This window comes from Dasypus novemcinctus, chromosome 5 (genome assembly GCF_030445035.2).
Source record: "Dasypus novemcinctus isolate mDasNov1 chromosome 5, mDasNov1.1.hap2, whole genome shotgun sequence".
Classification (NCBI taxonomy): Eukaryota; Metazoa; Chordata; class Mammalia; order Cingulata; family Dasypodidae; genus Dasypus; species Dasypus novemcinctus.
In genome coordinates this window covers 35,589,085-35,607,146 of record NC_080677.1, presented here as the reverse complement: position 1 = coordinate 35,607,146, position 18,062 = coordinate 35,589,085, and the positions used below count along the sequence as shown (strand labels likewise).

Sequence of the window (18,062 nt, the reverse complement as noted above, 5' to 3'; positions counted from 1 at the left end):
TTCATTGGATTGGGCCATGTCTTCCTGATTGTTGGTTTGGTTTGTAATTTTTTGTTGTTGTCTGGTCATCGTTTTATCTTGGTGAGTTTGTTCAACTGATTATCTTCTCCCTGTAGTCTCAGGTTTTTTATTTGCTGCTTTTATGTGTGTGTTAATTTTTTTCTTTGACACTTTGTTGTTCTTATTCTATTACCTTGTTGTTGTCTAAGTTACCTTGAAGAGAAAAGATTAGGGCCAGGGAAAGCAAAAAAGGTAAGAAAAGAAAAAGTATAATAGTAGTATTGATAGTAAATGTTAGTAGAAGAACTGTATAAGACCTAGGAGAATAAATATTAAACTCATGTAGGCAGTGTAGAGTTATAGGAATAAGAAAGTGGAGTACCTACAGTGAAATGGGGAACTGAATATGGAGAAGAATATAGTATGAATTAAAAGGCTGGGAAATGGACTTAGCCCAGTGGTTAGGGCATCCGTCTACCACATGGGAGGTCCGTAGTTCAAACCCTGGGCCTCCTTGACCCATGTGGAGCTGGCCCATGCGCAGTGCTGATGTGTGCAAGGAGTGCCGTGCCATGTAGGGGTGTCCTCGCGCTGGGGAGCCCCGTGAGCAAGGAGTGTGCTCTGTAAGGAGAGCCGCCCAGTGTGAAAGAAAGTGCAGCCTGCCCAGAAATGGTGCCGCATACACGGAGAGCTGACACAGCAAGATGATGCAACAAACAGAGATAGATACAGATTCCTGTGCTGCTAACAGCAAGAGAAGCGGACAAAGAAGACGCAGCAAATAGACACAGAGAACAGACAACCAGGGTGGGAGGGAGAAGGGGAGAGAAATAAATAAATCTTTAAAAAAAAAAAAAGGCTAGCATGATCAGGAGAGAGGGAAAGAGAAAAGAAAGGACAATAACAAAAGAGTCAATGAAAGAAAATAGAATAAAAGTGTTAAAAATAAAAAGCCCCCGGAAAAATTGGGGGTGAACGAATAGAGGGAATGTAAGAGCAACAACAGAAAGTGGAATGCAGAAAGATGTAGGAAGGAAAAGAGATAGTGTTGGTAGCCAAAATCAGTACACACAGAAAAGAGGAGGTTGAGGATGAGGAACACAGCAAACAATAAACAATCAGGCAGCACCTAATTGATAAAAGGAAAAAAAAAAAAAAGAAAGAAAGAAAAAAAAGAGGTGGGAGGATAAAGAAGAAGGAAAACAAGATAATAAGAAAAAAACATAAGCCCTCAAACAAGGATCAAAGTATCAGGTAATATCCCAGTGGGTCACTACTTTAAGAGGGGCTGTGAACTGAACCAGAGACCTTGCACATTCAAGGCTGAAACTCTTCCCTTGAACCAAACCCTTCTTCAGGGTCAACCTGCTCATTGAAAATAAAGTCCCCTGAAAGGGGGACTCTTTGCAGGATAGACTCTTTGCAATTGAATCAATTGATTAGGAATCTGTCCTTCCCCCTTTCTCCCTTTCTCACTTCCCTCTCTCTCAGGGCAGCAGGAAGCCCGTGTGAGAGCTCCCCTCTGTAATTCAAATGGGGACTTGATGAACCAAATCAGCACGGAAAATAATGATTCTCAGTCTCCCTGAGAGAGAGCACCCACACCTTGCTGAGAATCCTAAATATGCTCTTAGAAGCCTGCACCTCCTACTGTCTCCTTCTGTTAGGTGGGTTGTACAGGATTAGTTAATTGCCTGACTCCACCTTCTCCCAGAAGTAACCCACAGAGGTTAGGTAAATCAGGCTTCCTCAGCAGATTCGCCTCTCCCCTCTTCCTGGTTTCTCTTCAAGCCAGCTGGTATGCTCCTCAAAGCCCAAAAAGGGGGGTCCAGACAAATGAAACCACACTCATAACACTCCTCTCCACCCTTCACCAGAATCCTCCCACTCTCGGAGTTTTTCTCCTCCAGCTGTGTGATGGGTGAGGTTCAGGGACAGCCGAGGCTACTTGCCTGGGGGAGGGGTAGAAACCCATGGTTTTACCTTGAGCTATCACTCTTCTTGTTGCGCTTTCTCCAGATTGATGTCCAGCAGCCTCCTGCTTTGTGGGTTCCCAAAACAGCTCACACAGGCAGGATTTTGTCCCCACTCAGCCTTTTTTGGTAGGAGCGATGATATTGGTGCTCTTACTCTGATGATATTGGGCCATCTTGTCCTGCCTCCAATGTGTTTTTAATTTCATTTTTTGCACCTTTCATTCCCGTAAGATATGCTATTTTTCTATGTATGCTTTCAAATTCTTTTTATTCATCCAGTATCTTAATATCCTTAATCTCTTTAGCCATCTCATTGAATTTATTAAGGAGATTTGTTTGAACATCTATGATTAGTTGTCTCAACTCCTTTGTCATCTGAAGGCTTATCTTGTTCCTTTAACTGGGCCATAGCTTCCTCTTTCTTGGTATGGATTGTAATTTTTTGTTTGTTGACATCTTTTTTTTTTATTCGTTTTTTAAAAAAATATTACATTAAAAAAATATGAGGTCCCATTCAACCCCACCGCCCCCACCCCCCACTCCCCCCACAGCAGCACTCTCTCCCATCATCATGACACATCCATTGCACCTGGTAAGTACATCTCTGGGCATCGCTGCACCCCATAGTCAATGGTCCACATCATAGCCCACACTCTCCCACGTTCCATCCAGTGGGCCCTGGGGGATCTACAATGTCCCGTAGTTGTCCGTGAAGCACCACCCAGGACAACTCCAAGTCCCGAAAACACCTCCGCATCTCATCTCTTCCTCCCATTCCCCGCACCCAGCAGCCACCATGGCCATCCTTCCCACACCAATGCCACATTTTCTCTGTGGACATTGGATTGGTTGTGTCCATTGCACATCTATGTCAAGTGGGGGCTTAGATTCCACATGGATACTAGATGCAATCCTCCTGCTTTCAGTTGTAGGCACTCTAGGCTCCATGGTGTGGTGGTTGACCTTCTTCAACTCCATGTTAGCTGAGTGGAGTAAGTCCAATAAATCAGAGTGTAGGAGCTGAAGTCTGTTGAGGCTCAGTACCTGTATCATATTGTCAGTCCAGAGATTCAAATCCCCTAAATATATCTTAAACCCCAGCACCAACTACAATTCCACTAAAGTAGCATGAAAGTCTTGTGAAAAGAGATCCCATCTGAGTCCAGTTCCATCACGCAGAAACACCAGCTCCAAAGAAGCTGACATGGCAGTGAACCCCATCTGCCATGACCATGGAACCTGTGGGTCTCTTTATCCCTCAAAAGAACCAATACCTGGGGTTGTATCTACTTTATCTGTCTCTTAGACTCTGCTCAGTTGTGCATAAGGGCAATCCTTCTGACAACCTCCAGACTCTTTTTTAGAGACTTGTAGCCATATAAACTCATTTCTGCTTTCCATTTCCCCCTTACATTAGGTCAAACAGCATTTTAAAGTCATGTTATTATATGTAGACAGGGATATTCTACTGATCCGCATTGAACATTTATTTTTATTTATTTATTTTTTTTAAAGATTTATTTATTTTTATTTAATTTCCCCCCCTCCCCTGGTTGTCTGTTCTTGGTGTCTGTTTGCTGCGTCTTGTTTCTTTGTCCGCTTCTGTTGTCGTCAGCGGCACAGGAAGTGTGGGCGGCGCCATTCCTGGGCAGGCTGCTCTTTCTTTTCACGCTGGGTGGCTCTCCTCACGGGCGCACTCCTTGCGCGTGGGGCTGCCCCACGCGGGGGACACCCTTGCGTGGCACGACACTCCTTGCGTGCATCAGCACTGCGCATGGCCAGCTCCACACGGGTCAAGGAGGCCCGGGGTTTGAACCGCGGACCTCCCATATGGTAGACGGACGCCCTAACCACTGGGCCAAAGTCCGTTTCCCCGCATTGAACATTTAATTCAAGGTCATTTTCTAGTTGAATCTTCAGCTGGTATTTGGTAGTGATCCCTTGGTGCCAGGGAGGCTCATCCCCGGGTGTCATGTCCCACGCTGGGGGGAATGCACTGCATCTACATGCTGAGTTTGACTTCAAGACTGGCCACATTTGAGTAACATGAAGGCTGTCAGGAGGAAACTCCCAGGTACAATGCTGCTCTAGGCCTTTTTCTTATTGCAGGCGTATAGACTCACAAGCATAGTCATTAGTATCAGGAGCCCACTGTTGACCCTCATTCCTTCCTGGTTCTTACCGTTGCACCTGGGGGACTGCCGTAGCTCCCCTAGGGACCACGACAGAGCCCCCCTGGCCAGGAACCCAGAACCCCCCCAGCTGTTGTTTTTAATTGTTTCCACTATGAGCATATCTAAGCATTACCATGCACCCTGGACATATGCCCTGTATAACTCCCTGTCAACCATATATAGCCTGTCAATATGTTTGTTGGCATCTTGACATCTGGCTTACTAGATTCTGTGTGCAGTTTCTCTCTTTAGTCTACGGCTTTCTTGCCCTTTCTCCCTTGCTGGTTGTGTAGTAGGAGCCAAGGATGTAGTTGGAGCTGTTAAGCTGTGGAGGCTCAAGCTGCCCATATTGCCCAAGGGCCAGATGAAGCGTCTCCTTTCTCCTTTGCCAGGGGTTGGGACAGAACCACAGCCATGTGTAATAATCCAAGTGGTGCAGGCCTAGACTGTAGTTTCCCTGAGAGACTGATGAAGCTTCATGCCCCTTCCTCCCCTGCCTGGGGCAGGGATGAGCTGCAGGTGTAGGCAGCAGTCTATGTCATGTGGATCCAAAATGACTGCAGTTAGCCCTGATAACTTTCCGACTCTAGTCTGTGCCTGCTGAATATACCTGCAATTACTCGGAGAGGCTGGTGCAGGGGCTGTCAGCCTCCTCCCTGGTAGAGTTGGGGCTGAAACCTAGGCTAGGGCTGCAGTCCAATTTGGGTGAAAGAAGCTGGTCTCTACCATCACTGTGATTTTCAGTCAGCCTGGCATCCCCTCATGTCAGGGGCGAAGTCAAAATGACAGCTACCAGCCCTCCTCTGACCCGGAAAGGCCCAAACCTCAGCCATTCCTAGGATTATGCTCCAGCCAGCCAAACCCACCAATCAATAGCTAAAGTTGGCTGTCAACTGTCTCTCCATCCCATGTTTTTGTAAAACAGAGCTTCCGACTCTAGCCACAGAATTGCTCTGAAGTGACTTGTGCCACTGGAGTAGAATAATCACCAGTGTGGCCTGTATTTCCTGAAGAGATGAGTGCAGGTCCCCCCAGGTTCTTCCCTGCCGGAGGTGAGACTGGGGCTTTGGCTAGAGCTGAAGTCTGATCTGGATGGAAAGAAGCCATTCCCCACCATCACTGTGATTTTCAGTCTGCCCTGCTTTCCCTCATGTCAAGGATGGAGTTAAAATGGTGGCTACCTGCCTCTTTCTGACTTGGACAGGTTCAAATTTTAGCTGCTCTTGGGATTATATGTTAGCCAGCCACGCTTACTAATCAGTAGCTGAAGTTGGTGTCCAACCATGTCCTCCCCGTTTTTGGAAGTGGAGCCTCCAATTCCAGCAGTGGAATAGCTCCCGAGGAGGTTTGTGCCGCCAGTGGAGGATGGGCACTGGCCTCCAGGACATGGAGTGCTCTACTCATGAATCTTCCTTCCCTTCAGATGGGCATTCTCCTCCTTACATTCTTTCAAGGATGTTGCAGGATGCTCTTTTGGTCTCCTGGAACCCCCAGACAGGTGCTTTAGGTAGCTCTGGGTGTTTGCTAACTGCCCTGTAGGACGAGCCGACTCTAGGAGCTCCTTACTCTGCCGCCATCTTACTGGTTGTCCTTGTGTGTATCTTTTTTAAAGTTTTTTCCCTTCTTTCTATCTTTTTTTTTTTTGAACAGACAAAATAGTGTAATGGGCTCTGAAGTCAGATTCACTTGACTGAGTTCGAATCTTGGTTCTGCTTCTAGCTTATGGGTTTGGGCATATAATGGTGAAAATATGGTACCTGCTTCATAGGGTTGTTGTGAGCATTAAATAAGTTATTTTATATAAAGTGCTTATTGACACATATAGTAAGTACTTAATGCTAACCATTATTCTGATCTACATAGCATGCTTCATTTCATTAAAATACTAATACTTTTGCTTTTTTTTTTTTCTCTTTGTAGGTTTATGGTGGATTATTTTCTGAAGATAAATGTTGGTACAGGTGCAAAGTACTGAAAATCATCAATGATGAAAAGGCAGGAAACTAGTGTTCTTTTGCCTTGTGGAATACATTTTCTGGTCCCAAAACTTGATACTTATTTTGTCCTTTATTGCCTATTCATAGTAGTAATAAGATCTGGTTCAGTGAACTTGAAAATTACTTAAAACATACTGTTCCCCCTAGTCAACACAATATAATTAATTGCTTTAAAAATTCAGATTCAGGAATAGTCTTTTCTTCTGAATATACATTGTAATATAATCACCCTAGTTGGTCCAAGAATAAATTAAATAATTTATGGATTATCTTTGGTGACTTGTTAGTTTTTTGTAGTTCTGAAAAATGTTTGGTTCTTACTAATAAGTAATTTTTAAAAGTTCATTCCATTAAAATTAGTAAGTAGGGAAAGAACATTTAATTGATTCTGATTTTAATTTAGTCGATATGAATATTGTTAATAATGAAGATTGGTTTGCCATGTTCTTATGCCTGGGTTAAATGTGATGAATTATCTTTGTATTTGGCTATTTTGTTTCTTACTTGTGAACTTGTGGGAGATACTAAAGAGAATATGGAGATATAGGATTTTGAATAACACTTTGGTAGCAGATGTGCATTGCAGACTGTTAAAAGCATCTCTGTAGACTGTCTTGTAGTGTTTTTTTCTATGTCTGCTTTCCTGGATAAAATATTTTATATTTTATAATTTATATTTTATCATAGTATGTTTATGCTATAAGTATTTTTCTTGGTGTAATAAGGAAAAACAGTTTGAGTATTGCTCTGAACAATCTAGTTTTTTTTTTAATATCATGACTTAATCTTTTATCTTAGTGAAATAGACCTTTCTAATAGAACTATTCCTTATAATTTGACAACTTGAGATGCAGTATTCTATTTGTTTTTGGGTCAGCATTAGCTTTTTTGAGTTAAGGGGCAAGACGACTTTTGACTTTGTAATAAACTGTTTTATATATTTATATTTCTTAAAATAGATATTGGAGTTGGAGAAATGGGTGAATTTGAGTTGTTTTCAAGGTCTGTTAGTTAGAATGGGTTCAATTTTGTCAAAGGAAGTTTGCTAATTTTGCCTCTTTTTTAGATGTTGTTTCCAACTTTAACTTGAGTGTTGATGGATTTTAACATTAGGAGAGATAGGAGAGGGCCATAAGTTTCATGGGTTCATGCTTATTTAATTTACCAATTATTAAAGAAAATCCATAATGAGAAATGGTACTAATGGAATTTGACTATTTCCAAATTATTATCTCATAGACTGTAGTCTTTCTTTGTTTTGAGGGTATTGTTAGAGCTCTGTTTCTGAATGCATTTTGTCATTTTGAGGAAAATGCCATCTTGATTTACAGATAATTAACAGAAAGCAGCAAATTGGTGGTTTCTTTGAATATATTTAATCTAAGTTCAATATTAGTATTTGCCTTTCATCTTTTTCCAGTGTCTGGTGAGATACATTGACTATGGAAATACCGAAATTTTAAATCGCTCTGATATAGTTGAGATTCCTTTGGATCTGCAGTTTTCCAGTGTTGCTAAAAAGTACAGACTTTGGGGACTACAAATTCCTTCTGGCCAGGAAGTTACCCAGTTTGATCAGGCAAGTTACAGAATTTAAATATTTTTATTAATGAAAGTAAAACTATGAGCTTGACACAAAAGTTACTCCTTTTATTTAATTTAAAGTCTATATATGAATATGAATCATAGGATAATTCAAAAGATGTTACCTAATATATTTGTGTTCATATTTGCTAGGAGAGGTTCTGGAACAAATAAGGGTGATATATATTTAGTGAATAGATTGAGATAGTTTCTTCTAATGTGAAAGCTAAAAAGGAGAGTTTCTTTTATGATAGAGAAAACAGTGAATACAATTATTCTATTTTCTTTTGCTTTTGGGAAATATTTATTAAATGAAAGCTCCAGTCATAAATAATCACAAATTCCGAATTAGTGGAGTTGTAATTAATTGGATTTAATAATTTTGCTAGAGACTCACACTGTTTAATGTAGTAATTGGCAGTGACGTCCTTTTAATCTAGATTCTAGTTTATATTCATTTCCATTAAAGTTTGGGTTAACCTAACCCTGGAAAAATCCTGTTAAATCTACTGTGCAATAATGATAGTTCTTTTGGTGGGTGGTAATGCTGTAACTGTTATGTTGTTATATTGTAACTGGACTGGTAGTTGCTTTACTTAGAAGCTCTAGGTAACTAATGTGCAAAATTATTTAATCAGTGTTATAAGGAACAGTAAATTCAGAAACTCTGCATTTGCCTCTTATTTTTGAGAATCTTGTAGGTGTGTTACAGGTCTTGTAGGATTCATTTTGTCTCTATAAGCTATTTATAAGAAACATTTCTATATACTGAACTCAGATTTTTACATGTAAGCATAGTTTATGTATGATTGTAAAACTACAATTAAAAAAATAGCGTAATTTCTTTATTGTTATTTTCCCACCACAACCATGAATACCACGAGGGTCCAGTCTTCATTCCTTATCCCCTTTCAGTGCCTTACCCTTCCAGCTTTGCCTCTTGGGGTGGGGGAGACGTCAGGACCAGGTTCGTACCCACGTGGGCTGCAGCCCTTCCGTGGTGTACTCCAGTGAACATTGTGGAATCTGAGCTCAGCTTCTGGAGCTGCAGACATTCTCCTGGCCTTGGTTTCCCTGTTAGCAAGCCTGTGATTAGGGATGGCAGGGAAAACATCCCTTGCCCAGGGAAACTCATAAGTTGTACCAGAAGAGAAACCAACTTAGGATGAGGCTGTCACGTTCCAAGGGTGCTGGCCCACGTGTCGAAGATGCTCTTGTTGAGTGGCATGCCCTGAAAGAGGGCACCTAGATTCCAGAGCAGCCCTGGGGGCATATGGGTTTCTGAGGCCACTCCTGCGTAGGACTGGCTTGGTTGTGGCTCAGCACTCAGGGCCGGAGAAGGGTGGTAGTGGACTAAGGGCCTTACCACATTGTGGATATAGATGGGAAGTAGGAGGTGGGCAGCTGCCTCGAAAGCCTCTCAGTATAATGCGTGTCTTTCTAAATTTTAGGCCTTAAAAATTTATAAAGCTTGTGTTTTTGTTAACTTTAAGTACCTTGTCAGTTTGGGCTGTGGATTAAAAAAATATTTTTTACCTTTTTTTCTATGTATTTAGGGATGGTTAGTGAACCTTTAGCATATATAATTTGAATCTCTTCCTCTGTTCCTTCAGATACCTCTTTTTCAGCCCAGGGGTTTTTAACCTGGGTTAAATTGTATCACAGTGTAATCGTTTTCTTTATATGTATTTTATTTTATTTTTTAAAAAAGATTTATTTATTTATTTTATTTCCCCCCCTCCCCTGGTTGTCTGTTCTTGGTGTCTATTTGCTGCGTCTTGTTTCTTTGTCCGCTTCTGTTGTCGTCAGCGGCACGGGAAGTGTGGGCGGCGCCATTCCTGGGCAGGCTGCTCTTTCTTTTCACGCTGGGCGGCTTTCCTCACGGGCGCACACCTTGCGCGTGGGGCTCCCCCACGCGGGGGACACCCTTGTGTGGCACGGCACTCCTTGCGCGCATCAGCACTGCGCATGGCCAGCTCCACACGGGTCAAGGAGGCCCGGGGTTTGAACCGCGGACCTCCCATATGGTAGACGGACACCCTAACCACTGGGCCAAAGTCCGTTTCCCTATATGTATTTTATTTTCTGTATTTAAACACACTATTCTTAGAAGGAGTCCAAAAGATTATCAAGACTGACAAAGGAACCCATGACACAAAGAACCTTACATAGATCTCACGTCTACCCTCTCTATTGCCATATAGTTAAAAAAAGAGATAGAAAACAGAAAATAATTTCTCCCTACCAATATTATTTCATTTCTTCTCTTTTTAATGTAGCCAACTTGCATTTTCTAGTTTTTATTAGTAGTTTGATCTTTATACTATTGATATGATTTGCTTTTGTTAGTCACATTCATCTAGTAGTAATCTAGCTGAAATTAAAGCTTTTTCCTCTAAGAGAGATATTGTCCATTGAGTTAATATACCATCATTATTCCAAGGAAGATATGAACCAGTAAATTTGAACTTTATGTGTTATGAATAATGATCATTTTCACTGATAGTACAAGATGAAATAAAGAAAGGAACTTAGGGAAATCTGAGAATAGAAGAATACTTTTCAAATTAGACCATATCAAAGTAATTTTAGGAATTACAGTTTTCTAGAGCACTAGTTAAGCTCTTATTAAAATTAAGTTCCCAGGGAGCGGATATAGCCCAGTGGTTGAGCACCTGCCTTCCATGTTATGAGGTCCTGGGTTCAATTCCTTGTACCGCCTTAAAAAAATTAAGTTCCACAATACCTTTCAAACCCAAATATGTTTTTTTTTTTTTTTTTTTTTTTAAAGATTTATTTATTTATTTAATTCCCCCCCCCTCCCCTGGTTGTCTGTTCTTGGTGTCTGTTTGCTGCGTCTTGTTTCTTTGTCCGCTTCTGTTGTCGTCAGCGGCACGGGAAGTGTGGGCGGCGCCATTCCTGGGCAGGCTGCTCTTTTCACGCTGGGCGGCTCTCCTCACGGGCGCACTCCTTTGCGCGTGGGGCTCCCGCACGCGGGGGACACCCTTGCGTGGCACGGCACTCCTTGCGCGCATCAGCACTGCGCATGGCCAGCTCCACACGGGTCAAGGAGGCCCGGGGTTTGAACCGCGGACCTCCCATGTGGTAGACGGACGCCCTAACCACTGGGCCAAAGTCCGTTTCCCCCAAATATGTTTTGAGTATATCTTTGCTCAGTGCTGTGCTTGGAAAATCATGACTTAAAAAGTTAGAAAGCAACTAATTTCTCATATGGCTTCTCATATGCCAGTTGTGCAAGTATCCTCCTCATCAAACATAATTCTATTTGAGAATTTTGAGTTTAGGAATTTCTAATAATGCACATCACTTAATTTCAGTTTGCTGATGTTTTGTGCTTATGCTTTGAGTTCCCAATTTTGCTTCTGATTTTGCTTTACTTTAAAACCATACTACCTGGTTTTGTCTTAAAAATATTCTCAAAGTTTTGTTGAAATTGAGCACCTTTTCTATATATAAGAAATTAATTCTTATGCCCTTGAAGCTCCTCAGTCACCGTTGTATTTAGTTGGGTCCAAAATGGTCTTTACAAGCACAGTCTGCTGGATTTAAAGATTTTATATTGCGATATTTAATTAGTACACATTTAAAAATTTATAAATATGGCTACCTATACAGGTGTTAGCTGTACTTCTGGTAAGGAAACTTTTACAAGTGTGTAATTGGAATACATTCAGACAGATGCGAAAGGATATTTGCATATAGACAACAGCAAGATAAGGCTACTTTTATGGAGATTTCAGCATGAAGAAATATCCTTGCAAAAAAAATGCATGGAAGTAAAGTAATGAAGAAAACTTTGTCAGTGTAGTTGATTTATGTCTTTTCTCCTGTCTTTCATAGGGCAGAACCTTTTTGGGGAGCTTGATTTTTGAAAAGGAAATAAAAATGAGAATTAAAGCAACCTATCAAGATGGAACAGTTATTGCTCAGGCTGAGTATGGCAGTGTGGATATAGGGGAAGAGGTGGCTAAGAATGGATTTGCAGAAAAATGCAAACTGGCTTCCAGTACTGATGTCTGTGAAGAAAAAAAATCAGATCCTGGTCAGCTTGCCCTCAGGAACCTCAAAAGTCCCATTCCCTCGTGGGGGCACAGATCAAACCAGTCAACCTTTAACAGGCCAAAGGGGCGCTTAAGTGGGAGGCTGACTCTTGACTTGAAGAATGAAACTAATGCAGGAAATCATGTGACATTTCCAAAGTAAGATTGTGGTGAAGTTTTTAGTTTTAACTAATTTCTGATTCATGGTAGAGGTCTTTGTCTCAGTAGATGTTAAGGTTTATACTTTTTAGTCCTTAACTGAGTAATTTTGAGGGATTATACTGATTTATTCTTTGTATTTTTCTCAAACATGCATTTCTCCCTAGCAGGAGTATTTTCAGTAAAACCATTTTGAAAGAAAAATCATTCCTAAATTATTTAAAATTCATGTTTTTTAAAAACTGTTTCATTTTGAAATAAGCATTTAGTTGCATACAATTATTTAATGTATATAATTTTAAATATATTTTTCATTTAAAAATTTTATTGAAGTATATCATTCCTATATGAAGATACATAATCATGCCAGCTCTTATAAACATCAAAAATTAAAATCTCCTAAATTTTGAATTATTCAGGCAGAATCAGAATTTTAAATATTCTTTGAAGTTTTTCCTGTGCGTAAGAATATTTTTAATGAGCTTTTTTAATGCGTTTTCTTTTTAACAGAATGGCTGTTCTTATGAAAACTTATTTTAATGGAATTTGATTATTCTAAAAGAAGTTCACTTTTTAGATTATTTTGAATTATTAACATGAAATAGAAAGCCAGATTTAATGTTTAGATGAAACAAAACATTCACATACTTCTGTATTTTAAGCCATGTCATGATACCATGTCTTGGGTGACATAGCTGTTTTTTGGGATCTTAACAGTGCTTTAGGAACCAAACTGCAAAACAGGGTGGGTGGGGGTGAGTGGGTGGGGAAGAGGGATGGGAAGAAACTTATACAGAAATTTGTTTTTACTGTATTTGTTGGCGTTAGTAGTGCTATGAGGAAGTAGGAATGTATTTTTTTTTAAGAGAGGCATTGTTTTTGAAGGATGACTTCAATTATAAAATCTGGTTTGCATTAAATTATTTATTAATGTTGAACTAGATCAAGGTTTTAGATTAGTTTTGAAAATTAACTCTAAGATATATTGTAGTATAAAAAACCCAAGATAATTTAGTTTAGATATCTGATCTCTGTCAGCCTTACACAGGTTGTTTTTAAAAATGAGTAAATTTGTTTTTAATAGGGAAAGTTTGGCTGTTGGTGACTTTAATTTAGGGTCTAATGTCAGCCTGGCAAAAATTAAGCAGGACCAGAAACTGATTGAAGAGAATGAAAAGCTTAAAACAGAGAAGGAAGTTCTTCTTGAAAATTATAAAGCATTAGAATTGAAAATAGAACAGACTGCCCAGGAGCTGCAGGTATGTGTAATTGTGTAAGGTAAAGAATGCCCAATTGGGAAATTTCTTGACTCACTTGCTCTTATTTTTTTGTTTATTTAATTTTCTGTCACTCTTCCCTTACCCCCTTTTCTATTCCCCTGCTTATATTTATTTATAGATACTTAAAAAAAAAACTAAACTACTCGGTTTTAGATTTCATTGGTGGTTTGTAAGATTTGTTGTTTACATTTTCTTTTTTTTAACCTTTGACTTTGGAAATCTTCAAACATTCAGAAAAGGAGAGGGTATTGAATGAGTAACTATGTATCCATCACCCAATTTTTACAATTATCAAATATGTGGCCAATTTTTTATTTTCTCAGTTATTTTAAAACAAATCTCATTTATAATATTTCACAGTAAATAGCTTAGTATGTATCTCTAATAGAAAAGGATTTGTCAGTGTTCCTATGTCCCATATTATCCCGTGAATGTTCCTTTGCGGTTTACAGTTGGTCTTCAAATCAGGATCCCATTTAGGCCCATACAGTGCATTTTGGTTGATTTATCTCTCAAGTTGGTTTATCTCTTGAGTCACAGTATCTGCATCTTTGTATTGCTTAATAGATTTCCTTATCTCCATGTATTTCCTTTTATGGTAATTAGAGCTCATGCTTTTCTCAGGTTCGGGTTTTTTTTTTTTCAATAATGCAGTATAGATGGTATTGTCAGAAGACAATATCTCAGTCTCTCTTTGTGATTTTTAAGACTGATTTCAGGTGTTATTAGTTGGACTCATACATTATAAAGTTTTCATGAACCTTGGTAGCAGCCATTGATGATTTGATATTGATTTTAGAAGCCACTGATGATTGTTATCTATAACTTTTTTCATCGGGCTGTATTTATTAGCTGGAAATTTTTAATTATCTGGTCACAATTAAGTATGGTTTGTTCAGAAATGCAGGATAAATGTTTGACTCTTACCCTTTATGTAACGATTTTTAGAATAATAAGTTTATTCCCAAAATTATCCAGCCATTGGCCAGAGAGGGTTATTATTTTTTCTCCTTAAGTATCGTTATGAACTAATGCATTTTAAATATATTGAAAGTGTTTTAACCCACTGCAGCCATTATTATTATTATTATTATTATTATTATTAGAACAAATCAATTTTATTGCTCCATTATTTTTTTTGATGCTCAGATAATCCCATTTTGACCTTTGGCAGCTCTTTAAGTTGACTACTGTGTTTTTTTTTTTTTTTCTTTTCTCCCTACTGTGTCTGTTGGTATAATAGCTTATCTGCTTTCTGGTATAACAGGATGTTATATGCTCATCTTGCACATTTTCTGTTCTGGTCCTTGGAGACTAGCATCTGGGTGCTAGGCATGTACATAGATACTAATTAAGTCATTGCTTTTAGGCTTATAGAATTTCTAGTAGAGTAAGGAAATATAGTTTTATTTTTCTAATAGTATTTTATTGAGGTATAATTTACATGCAGTAAAAATGCATAAATCTTGTGTGAAGCTCAATAAATTTTGACAAATGTGTACACTCTTTTAACCATTATCCTTATCAAGATTGGGATGACATACAGGATTGGATTGTAAAATTAGATTTACATAAATCAAAGATCTTACCCAGTGTCAAGTATTGCCAATAATTTCAAGGATACATGCACTCAAGGGTGGACCCCAGGTTCTGTCTTCCCACACTGGGCATTGTATTAGCCAAAGGGGTGCTGATACAAAATACTAGAAATTGGTTGGTTTTTATAAAGAGTATTTATTTGGTTAGGAGCTTACAGATACCAGACCATAAAGCATAAGTTGCTTCCCTCACCAAAGTCTATTTTCACGTGTTGGAGCAATATGGCTGCCAACGTCTGAGAGGGTTCAGGCTTCCTGGGTTCCTCTGGGTTCAGCTCCTCTGTTTTTTCCACAAGATCAGCTGTAAATTATCGGGGAAACAGCTGTTTCTCTCCCTGGGGTTCCAGCTTCCGCATCAAACTCCAACAGCAAAACTCCAACGTTAAAAGTCCTTAACTCTATCCTTTCCCACGCCTTTTATCTGTGAGTCCCCACCCACCAAAGGGTGGAACTCAATGCCCTACTGGCATGAGAGGTTTACATAATTTACTTAATCAAGTAAACCTATGAATCCAATATAATCTAATATGCCTAGAGGAACAGATCAGTTTACACAAATATAATCCAATTTTCTTTTTGGAATTCGTGAATAATATTAAACTGCTACAGACATGTACCTCTGGTTCAGAATAATAGATGAAGTGTCCATGAAGTTTTCAGGATTCCACACACTCCATTTTTTTTTTTTTTTTAAGATTTTATTTTATTTATTTCTTCTTTTTTTTTAAATTTTTTTATTTATTGACTTTGTAATAATATTACATTAAAAATATATATGTGAGGTCCCATTCAACCCCACCCCCCCACCCCCCCTCTCCCCCCCCAACAACACTCGTTCCCATCATCATGACACATCCATTGGATTTGGTAAGTACATCTTTGGGCACCTCTGCACCTCATAGACAATGGTCCACATCATGGCCCATACTCTCCTCCATTCCATCCAGTGGGCCCTGTGAGGATTTACGATGTCCGGTGATTACCTCTGAGGCGCCATCCAGGGCAGCTCCATGTCCCAAATACGCCTCCACCTCTCATCTCTTCCTGCCTTTCCCCATACCCATCGTCCACCATGTCCACTTTTCCCAATCCAATGCCACCTCTTCTATGTGGACATTGGATTGGTTGTGTCCATTGCACCTCTATGTCAAGAGGAGGCTCAGATTCCACATGGATGCTGGCTGCCATCCTCCCATTTTCAGTTGTAATCACTCTAGGCTCCATGGTGTGCACACACTCCATTTTTGAAGCATCTCCATTTTATAGTCCACAGAGTTTTGTAGCTCTTGTGATGTTCTCCAGAGTACACTGTCATGAATCCATAAATACTGGGTTCTTTTCACTGTAAGTAATCCTTTAGTCAGGGATATCCTGCTAAGGGCATTTCAGAGATAAGGTCTCTTCCTTTTAGCTAATAATCTGTTATACCTACAGGTCTAGTTGACAAGGAGAATAGATTAGTCACCTGTCTTTTATTCTTTTGCTTAGGAGACTATTCCCCTTCCCCATTCTGCTAAGTGAGTAAATGGATTACAGGCCATCCTGCTTTGTGTCTCAAAGATATAGAACATTTCCTTTAGCCCTAGAAATTTTTTTGATATTCCTTTCCACCCAGTCCTACCTATCCTCCCGTCCCCCTGGGGAAGTACTATTCTGATTTATTTATTTTAGTTTTCCTTGAACTGTATTTCATATAAATGGAATCATACAATATATACTCTTGTGTCTGACTTTATTGGCTTAACATAATGTCTGTGACATTTACCTGTGTTTTACATATTAGTAGTTCTTTTTTATTGCTGAATGGTATTTCATATATCTTCTTTTATTTAGGTCTTTGGTCTTTTTCATTTATGTTTTATAGTTTTAAACATATAGATCTTGTATAAGTTTTGTTAGATTTCTACCTAAATATTTCATTATTTAGAAGTATTAAAAATGTTTTTTTTCCCCCCAATTTTGGTTTCCATTTTTGTTTATAGATCTTGTATTTTGTTACCTTGCCAAACTCACTTAAGCTTAAGAGTTTCTTTGCATATTCCTTGGGATTTTCTATGTTATTAGTCATGTTATCTGCAAATGGGAATAACTGTATTTTTTCTTTTCACCCTGCCTCTTACTTCTTTTATTCTGCTTTATTTCAATAACTAGGATTCCCAGTCCAATGATCCTTCAAGTTAAGGTCTGTCTGCAGAATGTCCCATCTGTACTTGGAAGAAAGTGTGTAATCTGCTCTTATTCACTAGTGTTCTATAAAGATCAATTATATTCTGTTGGTTGATGGGATTTTTAGTGTGTTACATCCTTGCTGACTTTTTTTTTTTTTTTTTTTTTAAAGATTTATTTATTTCTCTCCCCTTTCCCTCCACCTCCCTGCCCCGGTTGTCTGTTCTCTGTGTCTGTTTACTGTGTTGTCGTCTTTGTCCACTTCTGTTGCTGTCAGCAGCATGAGAATTTGTGTTTCTTTTTGTTGCGTCATCTTGTTGTGTCAGCTCTCCATGTGTGCAGCGCCATTCTTGGGCAGGCTGCACTTTTTTTTCGCGCTGGGCGGCTCTCCTTATGGGGCACATTCCTTGTGCGTGGGGCTCCCCTATGTGGGGGACACCCGTGTGTGGCACGGCACTCCTTGTGCACATCAGCACTGCTCATGGGCCAGCTCCACACGGGTCAAGGAGGCCTGGGATTTGAACTGCGGACCTCCCATGTGGTAGACGGACGCCCTAACCACTGGGCCAAGTCTGCTTCCCCTTGCTGACTTTTTGTTTAGTGGTTCCGTTAGTTTTTGAGAGAGTGTTGTTGAACTGTCCGATTTGTTTATTTCACCTTTAAATTCTGTCAGTTTTTGCATCATATATTTTATAGCTCTGTTGCTTAGTGCATATACATTTAAAATTCTTAACATATTCTTGGTAAATTGACCCTTTTATTATTATGTGATGTACTTTTTTGTTCCTGAAAATTTTCCATTCTTTTACTTTTTTTTTTTTTAAGGTTTATTTATTTATTCCCCACCCCCTTTGTGGCTTGCTTGCTTGCTCTCTGCTCTCTGTGTACGTTTGCTGCGTGTTCTTCTGTGTCTGCTTATCTCCCTTTGTTGCATCATCTTTCTGCTCCAGCTTTCCTTGGGCATGGACCACCAACTCTCTACAGGTACGGGCCATCATCACTCTGTGGGCATGGGCCAGCTTGCCTTCACAAGGAGGCCCTGGGACACAAACCCAGGGCCTCCCATA

At 39.6% G+C, this 18,062-nt stretch overlaps 1 protein-coding gene across 1 annotated transcript in view; it reads left to right on the top strand.

Moving 5' to 3' along the window:
• The window catches only part of STK31 (serine/threonine kinase 31), a 130,286-nt gene that overhangs the window by 30,708 nt on the left and 81,516 nt on the right, over nt 1–18,062 (top strand). Inside the window, exons 5-8 of the mRNA XM_058296877.2 lie at nt 6,071–6,145; nt 7,568–7,726; nt 11,593–11,951; nt 13,036–13,210. Coding sequence (XP_058152860.1) covers nt 6,071–6,145; nt 7,568–7,726; nt 11,593–11,951; nt 13,036–13,210 — 768 coding nt within the window. The remainder of the gene's footprint in view (nt 1–6,070; nt 6,146–7,567; nt 7,727–11,592; nt 11,952–13,035; nt 13,211–18,062) is intronic.